Source organism: Lampris incognitus, chromosome 19, assembly GCF_029633865.1.
Source record: "Lampris incognitus isolate fLamInc1 chromosome 19, fLamInc1.hap2, whole genome shotgun sequence".
NCBI classification, from domain to species: domain Eukaryota; kingdom Metazoa; phylum Chordata; class Actinopteri; order Lampriformes; family Lampridae; genus Lampris; species Lampris incognitus.
In genome coordinates this window covers 30,793,054-30,816,108 of record NC_079229.1, presented here as the reverse complement: position 1 = coordinate 30,816,108, position 23,055 = coordinate 30,793,054, and the positions used below count along the sequence as shown (strand labels likewise).

At 45.7% G+C, this 23,055-nt stretch overlaps 1 protein-coding gene across 1 annotated transcript in view; it reads left to right on the top strand.

Moving 5' to 3' along the window:
- LOC130129502 (cadherin-12-like) overlaps window positions 1-23,055 on the top strand; it is a 104,270-nt gene that overhangs the window by 29,458 nt on the left and 51,757 nt on the right. The window contains exons 2-5 of the mRNA XM_056299050.1: window positions 7,488-7,782; window positions 10,283-10,402; window positions 16,404-16,571; window positions 19,334-19,521. Of these exons, the coding sequence (XP_056155025.1) occupies window positions 7,488-7,782; window positions 10,283-10,402; window positions 16,404-16,571; window positions 19,334-19,521 (771 nt within the window). The remainder of the gene's footprint in view (window positions 1-7,487; window positions 7,783-10,282; window positions 10,403-16,403; window positions 16,572-19,333; window positions 19,522-23,055) is intronic.

Genomic DNA, 23,055 nt, shown 5'->3' with positions numbered 1-23,055 from the left:
CCTGGTTGCTGCATTAGCGCCTCCTCTGGTCTGTCTGGGCGTCTGTTCGGGGGGGAGAGGGAACTGGGGTGAACAGCATGATCCTCCTACGCGCTACGCCCCCCTGGCGAAAGTCCTCACTGTCAGTAGAAGGGAAGCGGCTGGCGACGCCACATGTATCGGAGGAGGCATGTGGTAGTCTGCAGCCCTCCCTGGATCAGCAGAGGGGGTGGAGCAGCGACTGGGATGGCTCGGAAGAGTGGGGTAAATGGCTGGATACAATCGGGGGAGAAAAAAAATTGTAAAAGTACTAATTACACTACTACTTTTCTATACTTATAATATTTGAATGTAGCGTACTAGAATAGATACTATAGCACATACTACAATGGCCATAGTGTGGGTATTTGGACACAACCACACTCTTAAAAACTAAATAGCAGGTTTGTTGCATGGTCCCCTAAGACAGAAAAGGTAACCATTCTACATCCAATTTCAGAACATATTGCAGGCATTTAAATTCCCCCATTGAAGAGGAGCCGATGCTGGCTCTTCCTCTGGGAAGAACTGTGGCTTCCTTATGCATGGCGAACATGAAGTCCACGTAATCCCAGTTTCAGGAATCCAATTATAGCGTTTCTACCAAGGTTAGCCACATTTACCACTTTAATCACTCGAATTAATCAATATGCGTTTCTACTGCATATCTAATGAGGGCCCGGGCACTGCAGCGACTCCGTGGTAGGGGAAGCAGGAGCGTCTCTGAAGAGCAACCCCTGTTCTTTTAGGTTTGCGCCCGTGCCACAACCTCTACAAACAAGCCACATTTGTGTTTGTCCCTCGGGTTGAATAGCTGCAGTCAAGATAAGTTTTCTGCCCCAGCAGGTAATAGGCAGTCAATTATAGGCCTGCCTATATTTGTTCCGACATCCAGATTAATCCAACCAGGTGGACGTCTCTTTCCTTCCTGCTGTCGTCGACGAGACGCAGAGGCAGGTTGGACTAAAAAAAAAACAACACCAAAGGCCAGCTTCAATTCTTATAGCAGCCAATGCGTTCGCAGTAAAAACTACGGTTCGTCGAAGTACCCTTGACCTACGCAGAAGATGTTTACTCGTGGAACTCCGCTGTGGGTGACAGCAATATGTAGTTCCACCACAATATAACATGACGAGTATTTCCATCGAGTGATGGATGGTGGGTGCTGACCGGTAGCCCGGGCTATAATTTTGCTGTGATGAATGCCAACATTATCATGTTCACAGCGAGTTTGGCAGCGGGGATATTTCGGTTCCTCGGGATACCGGTTTCTTTTAATAGCCACTATGTTGAACACCGCTGTGAGCAGAGCAACTCGCTAATTGTTCCTATCATGAAAAAGGGAGGTTGTAGCGCGTGGGGGATCCTCCGCTCTCCAAAACCATATTATACACTCATATCATGCTGTCTCTCCATATGTGTCCATCATTCTCTGTCTCTTTCCTCTTTCACGCTCCTCTCGTGGTTCCATTTTTGCACGTTTTCTCGATGTTAACAAAGTGCATGTTGGCCGTTTAGGATTTACACGGTGTTATGACTAATGCCATCATTTGTATTCGCCACACACAGACATGATTTTATTTGATTCATCTGTTACAACTTGGAAAATAATACTGCAAGAAAAGCCCACAGAGGGTTCCCCCCCACCCCTTCTCTTTTTGTTATTTGTTTCCCCAGTAATAAATTACTTATTTTCGTTTAACAAACCGTTTGAAAGCTTTTGGCTGTGATTTGGCCCGCGGGTCCAGTAAGTTGTGTGGTATGGTTTGAAAAGACAGTCCTAGTCAGCCTTTCTATTAAAGAGTCACTTTATATAATTGATTACCATTGTTAGAGTAATGGAATTTTTAATTAATATCAGCCAACTTTTCCTTCTAATTAACGAGGGAATGTACATAGCCTCCCCCCCCCCCCCGATGTGCATTTGCATTTCTTTCTCCTCTTTAATTGTCTGGTTATGAATCGATTTGCAGGTGCCCCTCTCAGGCACCCGTATTGAATAACCTGCGCAGCTGTACGGAAGATTCCTGGTTGGGGTTTTTATTTGTTTATTTCTCTCTGTCACACTCTGGCAACCAATCACAGCCTTCCCATTTTTTTTTCAAAGATGTAAAATGACATACATGCAAATTATCTCATTATTTTAGAAGCCAGTGAAGTTGACAAATTCCATTCCCTAAATTGGAATGATATTTGGACTGGGGTCCAAATGGGACACCTTAATGCAGGCAGCTAGGCAGAAAATCAATCAATCAATCAATCAATCAATCAATCAATCAATCAATCAATCAATCAATCGAAAAAAGAAACAAAATTTAACAAATAAACCCAGTTGTCCATTTACACCAGCTGCACCCAACTTAGTGATTCCTGCCAAAAACAATATTCAATTTAGAAAAAAATATGATGCTTTTAATTGTTACTGAAATATGAATCAGGTCCACTTAATTTAACAGTCCACCAAAATTGATCCTGTTTCTTTCAGTGTTGATATATTTTGAAATCCTGGTCAGCTAAGCCAACGCCGTAGCTCGTTCTTTTTCTTTCAGACATTCCCGTCGCCTGATTACTTTACAGTTCAGGTTCTGTTTCATGTCTTCTGTGAACGGCGGCCCTGGCTCATTTGCATGACAGTATACCGTCGCCGGCTGTGCCAGTGCTGCCCTGTTTTATGGACCGATAAACATTTGGCAAACCGAGCACAGCGTAACACAGAATCATGTGGGGAGATCAGACCTCCTGTTATTTTCCTCCTCTGCCAGGGAGGCTGGATTGCAGAGGAGGAAGAAAGAGTTTATTTCCCAAGGATGTTTGAGCAGAGCCGATTGTTGCCACCACTGGGGTTTTAACACTTGTCCTTTGTGTAAAGTGCACTCTCTCTGCTCACTTTACCTGCAGAAAAAAAGCTACGGCACAATATTACACCAAATAAAAGTAACAGTAAATAAAGAAGGGTTTGTCCTATAAGTCAACGACGCTCACTGTTGATATTGCACATTTACAGACTTTATCCATTTGATTGTCTGCAGAGGTATCTGCCATGTGGAATAAGTAGTGCTTTTAGACATAAAACCTGTGTATGACAGGATACTGAACACGGGTTCAACCTGCGTCTGACCACTGATGATGGTCATGAATAAATAGCGTCGACCCAGGTCCAAAACTCACATACAAATCTACACTGATGTCAGCAGCGCATCACGATGTCATTAAAAGTGCCCATTTCAACGTTTTTTTTTTGTTTACAGTGAAGATTCAAGATGGAGGACGGTGTGGACAATGTGGTGTGTTAGGTCAGGCAGTCCTTGACTTTGTAGGATTTGTTTTCTTTATTCGGTCCCCTGCATGCTAGCGCCTCAGAACTTTTGCATTAAGTGCTGTTTCAGTCATACTGGTGTGCCTCAGATCGTAACCGGTGACGTTCGCTGATGGAAACCCGTGTAGAATAAACCCGTTTTACCCCTTTCATGTCAAAGCTGAGGGGTGTCGGAACCTGTGTAAAATCAGGGTTGTGACCAGAGTCATGACCTGTGTTGACACCATCCACACCAACAGCCAACATAAGGCTTTCCAAGATCAGTCAATACTTTGGTATGAAAGGGGTATAAGAGTGCAGTGTAGTGAGTAACCTGGGAAAAAAAAAAATATAGGGGTCGGCACGGTGGTGCAGTGGTTAACGCAGTCGCCTCACAGCAAGGGGGTCCTGGGTTTTAGCCCCAGCGTAGTCCAACCTTGGGGGTCGTCCTCTGTGTGGAGTTTGCATGTTCTCCCCGTGTCTACGTGGGCTTCCTCCGAGTGCTCCGGTTTCCTCCCACAGTCCAAAACCATGCAGGTCAGGTGAATCGGCCGTCCTAAATTGTCCCTAGGTGTGAACGTGTGTGTGTCGGCCCTGTGATGGCCTGGCGGCCTGTCCAGGGTGTCTCCCCGCCTGCCGCCCCATGACTGCTGGGATAGGCTCCAGCACCCCCGCGACCCTGAGAGCAGGACAAGCGGTTCGGATAATGGATGGATATATTCCTTTTTCTCTTTGCGAAAAAAAAGTTGGTAATGTTTTGAATTTTGCATTTCACCTTTGACCCGGTGTTACACACGGGCTCTTCCGCTTCCTGCTCCCCTTGCCCTTCCTCCTCGTCTTGTCCGTTCTACTCGGCCGGGCGGTGTGTGTGTGTGCGGCTCTAGAATTTTAAGATGTGCTTTTCAAACCGTTAAACCCTGTGCACAAAACAGCTTTCCATCACGGAAAACCCAGCAGAGGGAGTCATTTAATTATTCGCACCCAGTAACCTGGAAACGCGTATCACTTCATATCAATTCCGACCAAAGCGCGCACACTTTCTGCCCTTGTTCCACATAGAAACCTACACAGCATACACAAGTGCTAGTGTGCCGGGTTAGCACATGAGAGTCTTGCATTTTGACAGGAGCCTTAGGGCTACACTAACATGGACTAGCTCATGCAGTCTGGAGCGCTGGCACACTGGTAGTGACACGTCAGTGTGATTAGGGACATGTTCCCAAGTGTAACAAGTCTGGGACCGATAACATCACCGACTAAATGCAGAAGGGACATTAATGAGGGGAACATTCTGCAGTACCATGTGTTGATCTATTAATCTAACTTGGTTAACGAACACACATGCTAAGCACTTGGCAGGGTGTCTTCTCCAAGAGTGAATTCGAGTCTCCAGGGCTTCATTTCGCTCTTCCTGCATCGACGGCATGCTGGTCAAGGTCCATGTCCCTTTCCCTACTGACAGCAGCCCGGCTCGGAACAAACACACACAGCCAAGCAAACTCACAAGCACACACACACACACACACACACACACACACACACACACACACACACACACACACACACACACACACATGCATATATAACAGGAGAGAATCTCCATGCATCTCCATGATGCGTTCAACCGACCCAAACAACAATCCCGTGTGATTTGCATCTGAATTATTAAAAAAAAAAATTTTTTTTTTTTGAAAGGTCACTTAAAATGTGTTTGACATTTAAATGGTAAGAATGTGAGGCGGCTGAGTGAGAACAGGTTCTATGGCGGCCAGGTGTCTTGCTGCAAAAACACGTCACCAGGAGTTGACCCTTTGGTTGGTTTGAAGACTGAGCCTATGAGCCCGTGTTTAGAGGACAGTATGGACCACCAACATCCAAAGTGCCAAACCTTTTTTTTGGGGGGGGGGGGGGGGGTTCACCCCCTTTTTCGCCACGGTTTTATCCGGCCAATTACCCCAGTCTTCCGAGCCGTCCCGGTCGCTGCTCCGCCCCCTCTGCTGATCCGGGGAGGGCTGCAGACTACCATGTCTCCTCTGATACATGTGGAGTCACCAGCCGCTTCTTTTCGCCTGACAGTGAGGAGTTTCACTGGGGGGACGTAGCACATGGGAGCATCACGCTATTCCCCACAGTTCCCCCTCCACCCCGAGCAGGCGCCCCTGACTGACCGGAGGGGGTGCTAGTGCAGCGACCAAGACACATACCCACATCCGACTTCCCACCCGCAGACACGGCCAATTGTGTCTGTAGGGACGCCTGACCAAGCCGGAGGGAACACGGGGATTCGAACCGGCGATCCCTGTGTTGGTAAGCAGAGGAATAGACCGCTACACCGCCTGGACGCCCTGCAGTGGGGTTTATAACTAGATTGTTTAACACACAATCATGGAAAGAGGAGTAGAGAAGTGGTGTACCAGTACTGATTTTCCAGAAAGTGCTAAACCCAACAGTACTACCTCCAGTGTAGCAAGTTAACAACAATGAAACGAATTACGACGACGCTCGTTTCCACGGATAACATCTACTGCTACTCAATCACCTGACAGTAAGAGTCAAGTCGAGTCAGTTTTATTTGTATAGCCCAACATCACAAATTTGCCTCAAGGGGCTTTACAGCAAAACAACCTGTCCTTTGACCCTCGCATCTGATGAGGAAACAACTCCCCCCCAAAAATAAGACCTTAAGTCCCTAAAGAGCCTTAAAATCCCTAAAGAGCCTAAAAGGGAAGGTATAAACGGCGAACATATGCTGTGTGATTGCTGTTGACTGTAAGAGGAGATATGCAATAAAAAGACAACTTTGATTCCCAGTGTAACAGATGTGCGGCAGCAGACCGATTCAAAACAGCGCAAGTCACAACACTAACACGTGCAAGCGGCTCACAGCGGCGCATGTGTGCAGTATATCACATAACTCAGCGTGATAATCTTCAATAAGCGTGCCCTTCCTATCCCTGCAAGACGGTGTTTAGTTATAGGGCAGCCCATGTCCTCAGCAAAGCATATTAAAACAGCACGGGACACAAAACAATTTCAACAGGTAACGGGTATCGTTTAGATTAAGACACCACGGCGCTCTTTAGAATCCGGTTCCCGGCCTTTGTAAAAACAAAAACAAAAACAGTGTGTTGGTACTGTTATCTTATTGATAATGTGTAGCATACATTTTGAATTTTGATCAGCAGTCCAAATTTCCAATATGCAAAGACCTCCAACCTAAGATACACGTTCCCCCCCCCCTTTTTTCTACCTAATTGCCCCCCCCCCCTTTTCTCCCCAATTGTACCTGGCCAATCACCCTGCTCTCTGGATTCGAATCGGCGATCCCCATGTTGGTAGGCAACGGAATAGACCGCCACGCTGCTCGGACAAAGATACAGGTTTATTTAATATGGAAAAAAAAATCACATTTTAGTGTCAGAAGGAGCAAAGTTAAATGGCTGGTATGGGAAAACTTACTGATTATATGAATAAACTGATTCTGATGGGAATTCAACATCAGTGCATAAGAGGGAAAAATGTATCCCAATGTGATGCTTCTCCCTCTGTAGCTCTAGCTTATTGGAACGGGATTAAGTCCTATGACTGATGAATCCACTCTATGTCAATAGGCGTTCTTTCACCGGCCCGGGACACGTTTGTGTCTACTTGTGTAGATTTGCACAAAGAGCGCCGCAGAGAAAGATCTGGATCAGAGAAGTGGCTGCAGGAGCCAAATTCTGCAAAGGTGTTCAGAATTCATTCTTGTGGAAAAACTGGTGTTTTGACTGTTATTAGCTTTGGCAGAGCTGTAGAGGGGGGGGGGAAATCCAGCTGATATAATAAAAAGATTTTTCGAATTATGATTGAATATAAAGGGCTCCACAATGCTGGGGAGTCATCGTTGTAGCATAATTGCACAGAGAGAATCCATTATTTATGAGAGATTTAGCCTCATTAATCTGTGAAATGTTCTGAAAGGGTGATAATTTTATTTTTTCTCTCTCACGATTTACTCTGTTTTGCAGATCTCCACTGAGACAAGGATTTGCTCTTTGATGCTCAGTCAGTTTCCTTGATTCTCCTCGTGAAGTGCTGCGCCTTGACAGCTCTTTCTGCGGTGCTTTCTTTCAAAGCACAATCGCCGTCACCATTTGGACCCAACCTGTCTCTTCTCCCTTTTTTTGTCTTGTAGCTGCACACTGACCTGGATAGGGGGGACAATGCGGTGAAGTACACTCTCTCGGGGGACGGGGCTGGCTCCATTTTCACCATTGACCAAACGACGGGGGACATCCATGCCTTAAGGAGCCTTGACAGGGAGGAGAAGCCTTACTACACCCTCCGCGCCCAGGCTGTGGACATCGAGACCAACAGGCCCCTGGAGCCCGAATCAGAATTTGTAATCAAAGTCCAAGACATCAACGACAATGAGCCAAAGTTCCTGGAGGGCCCCTACACCGCCAGTGTTCCCGAGATGTCCCCAGTTGGTGAGTAAATATCCTTCTGACTCAGTTTGTCCAATATAGTACACAAGAAATCAATAAGGGTTGGGGGGAGAGAAAGAAAAAAAGACATTCTGAGCAAAATCAGGATACTGAGCCACGACGATTTTAATATTGCAGTATTTCCCCCTGAATCGCATTGTTGAAGCCCAATGAACATATATGGTATGAAGAGGTTTGACGCCATGGTTGCCTACATCTCTGAACGCCTGAATCTGAATTGTGTAAATGTTTAGTCAGGGAAGCGCACTCATGTTTGAAGATTTAGTAACACGGGGCTTAAAAAACGAATTTTGTGAACATTTTCTTTGGATTATTGCAGTTTCCGCATTCCACTGCAGAGAAGCGGTGAGGTGATGGACCTTACAGTATATAAATTGTGATATTTGAAGATCGCAGGTATCACACTAAATATAGTTGTAATATCGAATTTGGAGGTACCTGCCTATTCCCAGCGCTAGGATTCAATGCTCGCCTCGACGGGTGTGAACTCTTCACACTGCAAGCTGTCGCTCCCCGCCGTCTACGGAGCTGGAATCTAAGAAGTTGCTCGAGAAGTGGAGTTTCAGTAACATCACAGGTAAGACCAGAGGGGCACACAGTGAGCTACGCTCCCCACCCTGAGTGATTTTGACATTTCAGGGAAGCGTCTATTCCTGGTGGGCCCCCAAGTATATTTCACAGGGGCTGTCTTTATGCGCTGCACCATCGCCCCCATCCCACCTAACCCCCCCCCCCCCCCCCAGGGAGGGCAGATCAAGGTAATTCACTAGGAGAATGGCTCCGCTTGATCTGAATGGCAATGAAGCCCTCGCACAGAGAGCTGCAAATCAGCGTTCTCCAGAGTGTGAGCAGAAAGCCGCAACAAAAGAGCGTGGGCCTTCTTGGACAATCCAAATCACAAGCAGCTCCGCGGCTGTTTACTGCAGAATCAGGGAGCCTTTCAAGTTCATCTGCAACATGGCAGAGGCATGAAAGGGGAACTGGAGACCGGCTCGCCGTGTTCCCAGTTAGATTGATTAATGCCCCGGTGTTTCAGGACCAGCAGAAACTGCGGCTGATTGCCTAAAAGGTTAAACGGAAGGGAATTTCAGGCGAGCGTGTTTGTCCTCTTATGTGTGTTGAATTAAGCATTTTGGCACCTTGACAGGAGTGTACATTTGGAATCAATGCCAATTAGATCAATAAGTGTAAAAGTGAAAAGGCTTCCCCCCCCCCCCCCCCGAGAAATCCTGGAAACTCCAAAGAAACGTCTTTCCTGTTGTGGCTACTGTTAAGTCTGTTATATTGCTTCGCATATTTTTAATGCACAATAACCAAGTCAAACTAAACAAGCCTCTCTTTTGTTTCATGAAAGCAGCGTTTAAGTCAGAAAACATGTTGGGTATCTCCTCTAGTCTGTTGGTTTTTTTTTTTTTTCTTTTCTCAAGTCTGTTAGGTTTTAACATACGGCATCGGGACTCTGTTATGCCTAACCGGGCATGTGTGACTTTGTTAAGGAGGACTGAGACACTTAATCGCTGTCACCTTATGTTTTAATACCATTGTTACCATCTGCTCAGACAGCAAAGCCCGCGTAATATTAGCTCTTCACTGCCAACTAGGAGATTAACACTGTGCCATCATGGCCATCTAAGCGCCGTCCCTCACGCCGGCGTCTTCGGTACATTGCACACAGGCTCCACAGCTGGCATTTGAAATAAGCTGTGTATTTATAAGCATGGTGGTGCTTTTAAGAATGCATGTCATGTTTTGATTGGTCCCGGCCATGCCTGTGGCCGCCAGCCTTTTAAAGCCGGTCCATTTCAACCAGTCTGAACGCCGTCTTCCAGGGAAATCGCCTCCCATCTGTGACGAGGATGCCAGGCGTGCCTCTCGCCAGAACAGACTCCCAAAACACTCGTCCATTAGATGACCCAAAAAATCAAAAGACGGATCTGTTGAACTTGAAAACGTGTTGAATGAGTGCATTCACACGCTGGTGTTTCCAGCATAGGTAAGGAGAATGAGCTGTACCTGTGACAAGCAACTACTTCTTTTCCCGTAACCGCCCAAGTTTGGATGGTTGCCATCGTACTTCTATTCCTATCGAGGCTCTTTTGTTTTCTTAATGGAAACATTGCTTAATGGCTGTGCAAAGGAGGCTTTTTACCCTTGATTTATTCTTAACTACAGTTAAAGCCACTTAGTAATACTATGAATGTGCAAATCAAAAAAAAAATGAAGCAGAAGAGTATCAAAACCCTTCTTCTGCACGGCTATCTCTCTTATCCACTCTCCTCTGTTACTGGCTCCATTTGAGATCCGTGCCTAATAACGTCTTCTCCGTGTGCGCCTTACCCTAAGCTTAATGAAGTAATTTCAAAGAGCCAAGGTAAATCAGCGAGTAAAAAGAAGTGTTTTCTTTTTTTGTCCAAAATGGAGCTTATACCAGCCGGGTCAAATCAAGTCAGACAAATGTAATATGTCCCTTCTTTTCCCACAGGGACGTATGTGACGCAGGTGACAGCCACAGATGCGGACGACCCCACCTACGGGAACAGTGCTAGAGTGGTGTACAGCATCCTCCACGGCCAGCCATACTTTTCTGTCGACCCCAAGACAGGTATGCAAAGTACGAACGGTATGAAACTTAAACCCGGTAGTTGACAGCTTGCCTTGTAGGACGCCGCTACTGTTTGCAACGCATTCAAATGTCAGGTTAATTTATAAAGTGACACGCTAAGCACCGGCGCGTGCTCAGGAAACAGACTGCCGTCTCACAGCCAATGGTGGGTGACCTTCCAAGAGTATGCGGCGAGGATAATGATAGTCTATCTAGCGTGGCTGCTGCAGAGTCAGACAGATCAGAGTAAACCTTCCCAGCAGTTGGCATAAATCTTAAATTAAGAAGAGAAAAACAAAGATCTGACAGTGTTCGATTTAAAACGGCACCGTGCAAGTTTGGCACAGTAGCCGCACTCGTTGGCGAGACTTCTACAGCAGCATACATTAACAAAAGCTCGACACCAAAATGTCTTATTTTTGTCTACCACCATGCATAAACTTGAGTTAAAAAAAAAAAGAAGAGTTTATACAAAACAAACTGCACCCACTGCCTATTCAATACACCAAGTACTTTCACTGCTGGAGCCTCAAGTAATCTGAGGCCTCCAGCCTTCTCGCAGTCTTCCCGGCCGTATGTATCACATGTATGTCTGGTCTCATGGTATTATCCGTAACAAAGACAACTTTCACACACGAATGAAGGACAAGCGCCAATGCGTCCTCAGTAGTTCAGAATAATTTAAAGTATTTTTCTTTTTTACAACCTGTGAGAGAATCAACCTGTTTGAGAATCAAACAAGAGAATCCAACTGTAGACGTCCCTTTGCCCCTTATTTCTGCTAGTCAGCACGCCATTGTTAGGTGAAGTAAATTGCCTCGTTACCAATACTGAAAATATTTTTGAACATCTTGATGACACAAATGTTATAAAGATTCAACTATTCAAAACAAAACCTCCCTGTATGTACCGCCATTTGTGCACAACATGTTCATTAGTAGACATAGAAGTATTTTATCGAAAATGTTACTGTAGAAGTGTTCTATGACAGGCATGGGCGCAAGTTCATGAATACTGGGATGGCATCCAGCACTTTACCTGTGCCCCCGTCCATAGGGTTAGTGGTTGTGTCAGGAAGGGCATCCGATGTCAAATTTTGCCAAATCATTATGCGGATTGACAAGACCATACCGGATCGGTCGAGGCTCCATACGGGATTGGCCGAGGCCCAGGTTAACAATGGCCGCCATTGGTGCTGTGCCCTCACAGGGTACTGATGGAAACTGTAAAATCAGCTGCGGCGACCCCTGAGAAACAGGGGAAAAGCCAAAAGAAGAAGTGCTCTATGTAGCTATGTTCATTCAACCTCTAATACTGTATGAATAGGTTGATACATTACACTAGTGTTACATTACATCACAACAATATCTATGCTAGGAATCACCAGTAACATCAGCTGATGTAACCTAGTGGTTATGATGACTGCTTTGCAACATGGACATAATAGGTTTTGTTTTGTTTTTTGTTGATTTATTTATTCATTTATCTAGACTGCCCAACAAAAACGCTATTTTGTTCCAAATGGCAACAAATGAACACTTGCAATGTTTGGCTGTAGGGTTATTCTACTTCAAACCAACTCTCTAACCGAGCCTGCTTCATGTTACAACCAGAAGTGTGTCTTTGGACGCCTACAACAAAAGCAACGGAGGTGAACGGAGGGGAGAAAAACAAAAGCAAACGGGGTTCAAAATGTTTATGTCCATATTGCAAAGCAGTCATCCACTTCTAACGTTGCTTTCCTTCCATTGCACACGTGCATAATGAGCAAAGGTCCCCACCAGGTGCACCCGCACAGCTCCTTCCTGCAGCCACTAGGGTTTCTTTTGACACACAGGTCCTCACGTGGGACGCCCGCATCGGACCCTCGGGTTCAGCGGTATCCCTCACAGTCAGTTTCAAGGCACAGGCGCTAGGGCGTCAGGCAGTGGCGGATCTAGAGATTTTTTCCTGGGGTGGCAAAGGGGTGGCATGGGGTTCAAGGAGGGGGGCAATGGACATTATTCAAAACTCGGATTTCATCGTATGTATTTTGTTCTCTACTGTTTGAGATGAGTTTGGCGCGGGTCTCATTGGCCTCCGCCATGCATGTACATAAAATATACTTTAAAAACATATTATCTGATTTATAAATGGGGTGGCAACAGGGGTGGCAGGTGCCATCCCTGTTGCCACCCCGTAGATCCGCGCCTGGCGTCAGGTATGGGGAAGCTCAATTTAAAAATTACAGTAAAAGCAGAAAACAAAAAAACATTGTTTTAAACCAAATAAACGTACCTTGCTGAGTGCGAAGGCAATTTTATATCACGTTTGAAATACTCTGCGAACTGGCCCGCTGCTGTTTGAATCTTTGGGGCTGAGGGCGCCTCTTCGCAGGGTTGGTTTTTTTTTTATCTTTCCTTTGTCTGCGCCTGCTCCTAATTGTTCTGATATGGAAACGTGATTGCCATGTCATCTGCGCATTAGAAATTGTTGAAATAAACAATTTTTCTTCCGCCAGACGCTCTTCCCAGTTGTTCATTTTGTAACCAGTTATTTTCTTGCCCGGTGCGGGATTCGATACGGGGTGTACTGCCCTACAAGGCGACGTCGCTAACCGCTCGGCTAAAGGGTCAGACCCGTTAGCTAGGGGGCTAACGTGTCTTATTAGCAGTTTACAATTCTACACTCTGGATTCTATCGACTTGATAGCCGAATGAAGAATGCGCTACAAATGAAGAAGATAACTCTACACTGAATACAACTCACACAATGTGCTACAAAACCAACCAGCTGACTCGAAGACGTTTAAAAATGGCGGCGTTTGTCGAGCAGAAACCGGAAAAGCGGCCTCCGGCGGATGTGGTTAGCGGACCAATCACAACCAACGCTGCTGTGCTCGGGCTACGTCGCCTCGACGTGCGTCTAGGGTTTCGGGGAGGCACACGTCAGGCCCTTGCGGTGGACGTAAGGGGGGGGCGCAAGGACTTAAGGGGGGGGGGCCGCAAGGACGTAAGGGGTGAACGCTCGGGTATAAAGTGCCACGACGTCATAGTAGAAATCCCGCGTTACCCTTCGTTAATGAGATCGCCAAACGCCGACGCCTTGCCACGCCCCTCGGCGTCTGATACCGACCCACAAAGCACCGGGCGTTCAACTAACTTCAACGGAAAGCCATCCGCGGGAATATATGGCGCCCGGGCGCCCGTTCATTCCAATATTAACCCGACCGCGGCGCTATGAGACGCGTTACCGCCCGTAAGTATTTTCTTGAGCAAGCCGTTCGAATAAAATGCATGTTACTGTTGGTAAATAAGGGTGTACCGCTTTAAGAGCAAGATCTGGGGTCGGCCTCTGATTGGTTGGTAGGGAGGGGTGAAGGAGGAAGTTGTTTGTAAATAAGGGTTTACCGCTTTAAGAGCAAGATCTGGGGTCGGCCTCTGATTGGTTGGTAGGGAGGGGTGAAGGAGGAAGTTGTTGGTAAATAAGGGTTTACCGCTTTAAGAGCAAGATCTGGGGTCGGACTCTGATTGGTTGGTAGGGAGGGGCGAATGAGGAAGTTGTTGTGTGGCTCGAACGGTATTGGGAGCTCCGCGCAAGTGAAAGGAAATATTATTACTAAGAACTGTGATATATTGGACCTATGTCAACGTTTTGTGCAGCTGTGAAGAAGGATTAAACGTGTTTCCAGAGAGAGAAGACGGTGTCCTCGCCATTTTCAGATGAAGTGAACTATTGGCCTGTGTTGGGGTTGTACTCCGGAGTTTAGCTAGCTAGCTAGCTAGCACCAGGCAGTGACGGACAGCGCCAGCGAACTTCGGCCCTGGACCCCAAATAAATTCGGTTCCCCCGTAACTTCCGGCGAAGGTGGTCGGAAGACGGAGACAGGAAAAGTAACACTACGCTCCAGCAAACCACGGACACCTTAAAATGTCGACGCTCCTGAACCAAAAGTACGTTTCAGCTTCTAGCCAATGGTGGCGGAGCTGCGCCCGGTCATGTGACCGTCAAATCTGCGATATGAAAACATGGCCGCCGTTCCAGTTTCCTCAGTGGGAAATGCACTATTTTGAGATAGTTTCGGCATTCAACTGCGTTTATGTAACATTTCAAGTGATCAGTATTTTTTCCCCTTCATCTTTGTTCAGTGTTTGTATATAATCTTTCGTTTGCTGGCTAATACGAAGCTTCTTTCAGGTATCGCCAGGGAATTGTTGGAATGCAACGTTTCCGACGTTGAACACGGCCCCATAAACGCGTTTCTACAATATTCTCAATATCCCGTACGAATCAGCATGTGTGTGTGTTTATTTATACGCCTTGTGCGTCGGTATCGGACGCCGAGGGGCGTGACAAAGCGTAGATCCGGGAGCGAGAACGGGTTGCAATGGACCGGTCCGGTCGCCAGTTTTTCGGGTCCGAAAGACTTGCAGCTTATGATCCGTCTTGTGATAGGCCGGTTTACAACTTCACCTTGATCGACTTTTTAGTCTACTCCCTTGACCCGACATTACTTGAAAACATTTTTTTTAATCATGGCATCACTCCTACATACTTAATTCATTACTTAATTATTGTCGCGATCGCTTAAAAAAAGTATAAAGTGGTCCGTTCACGTGTTGGATGATTCTTTTAAACACATAGATCGATTGACAGGATTTACGTTAAACATTTTCAATGATACTTTTGGAGAAGCTATGCTTGCCCTATCCTGTTAATAGCGCCACCTATGGTTCAAGGGTTGGAGTCTTTTCCAGCAGATACTGGGCCGCAGGCAGGGAGACGCCCTCGCCAGTCCCCCATAGAACCCACACAAACGACACACACGCACAACACTATAGAGCCTCCAGTTAACCTACCCTGCATGTCTTTTGACTGTGTGAGGAAAGACCATCTGAACACAGGAGGAGAGCCATGTCCAAACAGTATGGCTAGAATCACATCTGCAAACCACTGTGTTACCCAAGTGCCATGCTGACAGTCTTAAGCTAATTAGCTAATTTTTTTGCCCCCTGTGTATTTTTGAGCTGTGCTGAGAGGAGAGAGGGGCAGGAGAAGGGTAAACTGGCAAAAGGAGGATTATGGGGGAGCGTGGTTCAGGTGAGGGACATAGTTGTAAATCTGATGAGGAAGGGTGGCTGATGGCTTACTACCCGGGAAAGTTCAAAGCCTATGAAAATAGGTTCATACATATCACACAGGAGGAAACGCTGCAATGTATTGCATATTATATTGCACACGTTTACAGAGCACATACTGCGACTGGATTTCAAACTGATCCAGGCAAATCAAACTTAAAGTAAATGTTTGCCCTGCTGGGCATGCATCTATCGCCACACGCACGCATGCACGCACATGCGCGCACACACTCATCAATGAGAGGATAAATAAAGGAAAAGAAGTAATGGGATCCATGCAACCTGAATATTCAGGCAGCTCACAACACAAAAATTCTCAGATAACCCCCCCTCCAAAAAAACAAAAAAAAAGCGAAAATAAATGAGAGGAGCAAAAAAAAAAAGCCTTTTGAATTTAAATTCACCCACACTTGTAGCCTGTAGATCAAATGCGACACCCTGGCCATATTAAGTTGAGTAGTAGGAGGTGGGAGCAACGTGCAGGCCCACCTCCACTCCTCTCTTCCTTTAGCCTGACAACCTCCCACTGACCTGGCCATTAATCTGCAGTACAAACGCTCTCAGATCTCAGCGTCTCTGATCCTCCAGCGAATCATTATATAGCCTTACCAAGTTCCCTATTGAAAGTCAAGTGCCTCTGGTTTGTGAAATGACCTCTATTTCAGCCATGGTCAGAGGAACATGTGCAATGAGCTGCTGTGGAGTTTTTCTAAGACTAAGCCGAATCAACTGCAAATTCACACCAAACGTCCCTGCTCACCTCATCTCCTGAATTTTTATTTCTCTCTCTCTCTCTCTCTCTCCCTCCGTTTTACTTCCCCATCTTTTTTTCTCTTGTCTTCATTATGACCTGTGGTGCTCATCATCCTGTCGCTGGGTGTCAGGAGTCATAAAGACAGCATTGCCCAACATGGACCGGGAGGTGAAGGAACAGTACCAGGTCCTCATCCAGGCCAAGGATATGGGGGGCCAGCTGGGCGGGCTGGCCGGTACCACTACTGTCAACATCACCCTCAGCGATGTCAATGACAACCCGCCCAGGTTCTCCAAAAGTGAGTCCAAATTTTATATATAGTATACATATTTAACTTCGTTAAAAGACACACTCAACGGTAGGAAAAGTGCTCAACAAATAAGGTGCAAAACAATCCAGTGATCCAGTGTTTCAAGTAAATACTTTACAAGCCTGTTTCATGCCATAAGCAATCGTTAGCTGTCAATCAATTTATTGACAGCTGATGATTGCTTATGGCATGAAACAGGCTTGTACTGTCTCATAAAGAATTTACTTGACTGCTGGGATAGGCTCCAGCATGGTTCAGATAATGGATGGATGGATGGACTGGATTTTATATATATATATATATATATATATATATATATATATATATATATATATATATATATATATATATAGGTAAAGGGAGGTGTTTTCTTTTATCTGTCCTTACTTTTTATCTGTGCACTTGTGTTTCACCTAAAGCACACTGCACTGTGTATAGGATGTGCTGTATAAATTGAAGTTTAATTGATTTACTGAGTTCCCAGGATGGGCAAGCTCAGACAGGAAACTCTTATTGCTGACCTGTTCTGCTACAGCCACGTATTCACTGTACCGTAACTCCCTCCTACACACACAAACACACATGCACGCAAACACACACGCATGCATGCACAGCACACACACACACACACACACACACACACACACACACACACACACACACACACACACACACACACACACCTGATTGGATCTGCTTCAAAGTACTGTTAAGGGGCTTTGACCATTGTTGGCTGTAGGGCACCAAGTTGCAGTAGGTACATGTAATTGGTTGTCTTCATCACCAGAGCTTAAAAAAATCTTCTTACCATTCTAATGCAATAAAATATTTTTTAAAATTATGAGGACCCTGTGCAGGTTCTCATGTCTCAAATTTGGAAATGCAAAAAAACATGCGACTGCAGCCAGGCAGAGCATGTTCAGCAATTTTTCTTTCCCGTTTAGGGAATTGATGTTCATTATTCCTCACCATGCACGGGCATAAGCTGAAGTCCATTTATTTGGCATGATTGCATCAAGCTACTTCTACTAAACGAGCCGGGGTTTGTGGGAATTCGCTCACGAGCCACACCTCTTAATGTTTAGTTCAACTTCTGGAGACACGGTGCTGCAAATAGCATTTAGTCTATGTGTACTGGAATATTGCATCTTATCTAGTATTTTATTACCGCCCACTCGTAGTCAGGAATGCAGCTCAGCAAGTGATCCGTGAAAACACTCTATGCATACTATATATGTACACACGCATACACTCAGCACATATATTAGACTCCATCCAGAATCATTCGCATTCTAGGTTGGTGAGGGTATGACAGGGCAGCGAGTACACTGCTTAGCATCGAAGCAGTCTTACCCTTCAGGTGTTGTGAGGCCCTCATCGAATGCTAATACAGGCAGTCAGAGAGTCAAGCTCCTTTTGGCTTTGGGGAAAAGATGATATTTCCATAATGCTGTCACAGCACAGAGGTCCGGGCCAAGTGTGGTGTCTCCTTCTCTCTCTCTCTGCCCTAAATCTTCCCCGTCTCTCTATTATCTCTCTTTCTCTCCCCCCGCCCCACACACTCGCTTTACCTCTCTCCTTGTGTCTGTCTGTCTCGCTCTCATTCTTTTTCGCTGGATCTCTCTGCCGCTGCCTGTGTCTCTTACACTTGCTCTCTCTTTTGTCGACTTTTCTACAGCCTACCGCCTTTCCTCTTGCTTTCTCTCCCCCCGTGTCTGTCTCTCTCTTTTCTTCCCTGCCCTCTGCCAGCCTCTCTCCCCTTCTATCTCTTTGTCTCTGCACTCCCCCACATGGGCTGACACTGACGAGTAGACACACGCACACACATCCACACCCACACACACACACACACACGCACGCACCCATGCACACACGCACATAAACACACGCACACACCCGTACGCACATGCACACACGCACATAAACACAAACACACATGCACGCACACAAAAACCTGCACACACGCACGCTTGCACACACACACAAATGCACGCACACACAAACCTGCACACACACGCACCTGCACACACACGCACACAAACACATGAAAGCAACCATGCACACATGTACATAAATACACACACATGCACAGAAACACACACATATTCATGCACACACATACACATCTGTACACACACACCTCTGCACACACACACACTCACACACACACACAAACACACGTACACACCCACCCTCCCACACACACTCTGTTCATCGGGATGGTGCAGACATAATGACTCCTCGGTGGATGGATGCCATTCGAACAGATAGGAAACACGGGACAAAGGATTTTCCAAAGCGATGTCAGGTGTTGGTGATGAATGGGTCCAATCTGTTACTTTGTTAGTCGGCGGGTTTCTTACACCTGAGTTCCTGCTTTCTCGGCGATGGCGTCCACGTAGTCCAGAAAATCAGAGCCCCTCAGTGCTGTGTGGTTATTGGCCTTGCTGGTTGATCCAGCCAATTACAAACAGTCTTGCACCGTTGATATCCAAACAAACCACAACCGAGTAATTTCATGCCAGTAGCTACCAGCTTTACCTGAGACAGAGGGCATGGTATTATTCCATTTTGGCACATTTGGAGATCAAGGGTTGTTTCAGTTCTTTTCTTGAAGGTGGATGAGCAGCACTTGGTTAGCTGGGACTGAAGGACCCACATCAGATGTGTTGTTGCACAACTGGCATTTTCATCCAGACAGTCTGCTGTTTGTTTGTTTGTTTGTATGCTTGTTTGTTGCTTGTTGCTAGGCTTCTTTCATCTGAGAGTTCCTGAGTCTTCGACTGTGGGCTCTGCCGTGGGAAGGATCAAGGCCCATGACCTGGACATCGGCAGAAATGCAGAAGTGGAGTACAACATCGTGCCAGGCGATGGAGGCGCCATGTTCGACATTGCCACCAATGAACACAATCAAGAAGGGATCATCATTCTCAGAAAGGTACAGTCGAGAGTCCGCTGATCTCTTTAGCTCGCTGTTTATGAACCAATTAAAGGATAGGTTGCCTTCTGTTTTTTTTAACAGACTTGATCAAAATGAGGTTTTGAGAAACTTGCTACCACGTTGAAGCCTCTCACTGCCTTCAGCATCGTCGAGCCCTCCATGGCATGAATTATTATTTTGGGTAGAAAAAATATTTCACCCCGTTTTATGGGGAGCTTGGATATCAGACAGGAGTCTCTATGGACTATGATGTCCGCGGACGACATTGTGATCTGTAGCGAGAGCAGGGTGCAGGTTGGGAGCCTGGAGAGGTGGAGGTATGCATTGGATAGAAGAGGAATGAAAGTCAGTAGGAGCAAGCTGGAATACATATGCGTGAATGAGAAGGAGGACAGTAGAATGGTTAGGATGCAAGAAGTGGAGGTGACGAAGGTGTATGAGTTTAAATACTTGGGGTCAACTGTCCAAAGTAATGGGGAGTGCAGAAGAGAGGTGAAGAAGAGAGTGCAGGCAGGGTGGAGTGGGTGGAGAAGAGTGTCAGGAGTGATTTGCGACAGAAGGGTACCAGCAAGAGTTAAAGGGAAGGTTTACCAGATGGTTGTGAGACCAGCTATGTTATATGGTTTAGAGATGGTGGTACTGATGAAAAGACAGGAGGTGGAGCTGGAGGTGACAGAGTTGAAGATGTTAAGATTTTCATTGGGAGTGATGAAGAAGGACAGGATTAGGAACAAATATATTAGAGGGACAGCTCAGGTTGGACGGTTTGGAGGCAAAGCAAGAGAGGCAAGATTGAGATGGTTTGGACATGTGTGGAGGAGATATGCTGGGTATATTGGGAGAAGGATGCTGAATATGGAGCAGACAGGGAAGAGGAAAAGAGGAAGGCCAAAGAGGAGGTTTATGGATGTGGTGAGGGAGGACATGCAGGTGGCTGGTGTGACAGAGGAAGATGCAGAGGACAGGAAGAGATGGAAATGGATGATCCGCTGTGGCGACCCCTAACGGGCGCAGCCAAAAGCAGTAGTAGTAGTTTTTGGGGAGCTTGGGAGTCCCTGATATTATATCCATCATAAATTGTGTTTCCCCCGTCCCCCCAAACAGATATTGCTTTGTTGTTTCAGGGCAACAATGTGCTGCGAGGGTAATGAAACACCAAGGTTTTCTATAATACACAAGATAAGTGGAATAAGGAAAACAAGCTTTAGAAATTTTTTTATTTTGACAAACATCAACAACAAATGGTTCCAACAAAGCACAGTTAGAAGTTTTAAAGTCAAAACATCAAACAATCAAATAATCAACTAAGCAAACTACTGCTAATTACAACCAACAACTCATGCATAAATGTTTCTCACATTCCATGTCACCCAACATCCAAATGATGGTGTGTGTGTGTGTGTGTGTGTGTGTGTGTGTGTGTGTGTGTGTGTGTGTGTGTGTGTGTGTGTGTGTGTGTGTGTGTTTGTGTGGGGTATTGTTTGAATCAGTTCTCCACCGTGGTAGGCGTGGAACATCAACCTCTGCTGTGCACGTCTTCATCCACAGTTTCATGGTCAAAAGACAGGAATTCTCCATTAAAAAAGAACACAGGAAGTGCAAATTTGAATGTGTCTTATATCCCTCTTCATCCACTGACACGCAAGCAAACACACAAACACACACACACACACAGGTACGTGCACACGTTACTGTGCTGACTGACCCCTGACCTCCTAACTCCCTCTCAAACCTGATCCGGGATCCTCTCTTCCTGACTCCTCGAGCTCACTGTCGGAGGGAATGACCCTAACTGCTCGATCATGTTCATTCCGCCCAGAAAATGTTCTTGTATCAGTAGCTAGTAAAATAAAAAAATTGACTATAGTCATAGTTATGCATCCGAGCACATCGCCACACTTGCCCGAACAAACGTGGTCTATCTACACAATGTTGCCTTAAGGCAACGAACAAAAACACAAACAAAACAGTTTTAGTGTATAAATAAAAACAAAATAAGTCTTTAAACAATTAAACACACTCCTTTACATACTAATGCATACACACATATATATATATATATATATATATATACACATATACATACATATATATTTTATATGAAGTTATTTCAATTTAAACATATTAAAAAGTGATATTTATCTTACCAATTGGTGGCGCTGTGTCCCATGTGGCTTTGCTTCCTGAAAAAGACTGCTCCACAGCCACACCCACTTCAGCCCCTCATTTCATTGGACACAGACATGTCAGGCGTTATTATGCTAAAAATAAATAAATAAAGGGCTGTGTGAGGTCCCAAAAGGGGGTTTGTTGCCTGAGGGCTACTGGGCGATCAATTAAGCCTTCAGACACCACGATAGCTCTCCTTTTCAGAAGCGGGGGAGCTCACAGGACAGTGACACATATATTCATTCGCTCTGTGTTTGGTCAGGCATTTTTTTTTAATAGGAGTACAATCCAGTTCGATTCGGAACTACTATTTCCAGTTCCCCCACAATGGCGAGAGCAGGAAGTCCTGTGACCCGGCAGAACCGTAGCATTAGCCACAGCTAGAAACAGAGGCTGGCCTGGATGTAGCATGGAAAACACATCTGCAGAAGTGCAGAAAGTCATTTTAATATGACGGAAAACGTGGTTTGTGAAATGTGTATTGAAAATGTGTATTGAAATGTGCCTGGCCGTAACTGTTAGTTTTCCATTTTCAAAAAGAAAATGCATCAATGGTGGTTTTTGAAGGCCTGAAATGATTGCCTATTGGACTGTGTCGAAGTCCAGCGAGGAGCTCCGCTAAGTGGCAAGTTTCTCAGTATTGCAGTAATCAGTGAAGGTTTTGTGTGTACAATTTTAAAGCATTTTAATGAGGTCTGGGTTCAGAAGAGTCAGCCTACCCTTTAATGTCAAGACTCTGTTGGTCTGAGGTGTTTCTGCGGCTGAGTACAAACAGAAGGGTTTGGTGTCCTGGAATATCCAGGACTGAATGTAATGTGATCGTAAAGCCCTCTGAGACTAAATAGTGACTTGACTTGTATTGACCAGGGTTTTTACGGAGTTGGCCGTTCTTGTCTCATTAAATGTGTCACTATTTTTGTCCTACCTGTCGCGCTCTTGGACTAATTATGCATGCCGTGTCACGCACTCTCGACTACGATATGATTACTAGTCAGTGCTCTTAAGTTGCCTGCGGATGGACACACAAATATATCTGCTAATTGCCGAATGTCTTGTAATTCGGTTTGGATAAAGTGCATATGTCTTTATTAGCGCCCGGTTTCACACTCTCGCTCAGCGGCTGCTAGGTTCAACCTTCATCTTCTGTTGACGGAGAAGGTATGAAGGAGATTGAAGCACTGGAGCAGTAAATTGTTTTGTGCCTTGTTCAAAGATACCTCAGCTACAGTTGTCGAGGTGTAAATCAATCACTTTAGCCGCCTATATGTAGTTCACCAGCCGGTCAAGGTGTTCAAAACGGTGACACTTCATTCACAAGCCTGCTTGTGTTAGTTGTAGGCATCTGATCCTCAGTAGCTACAC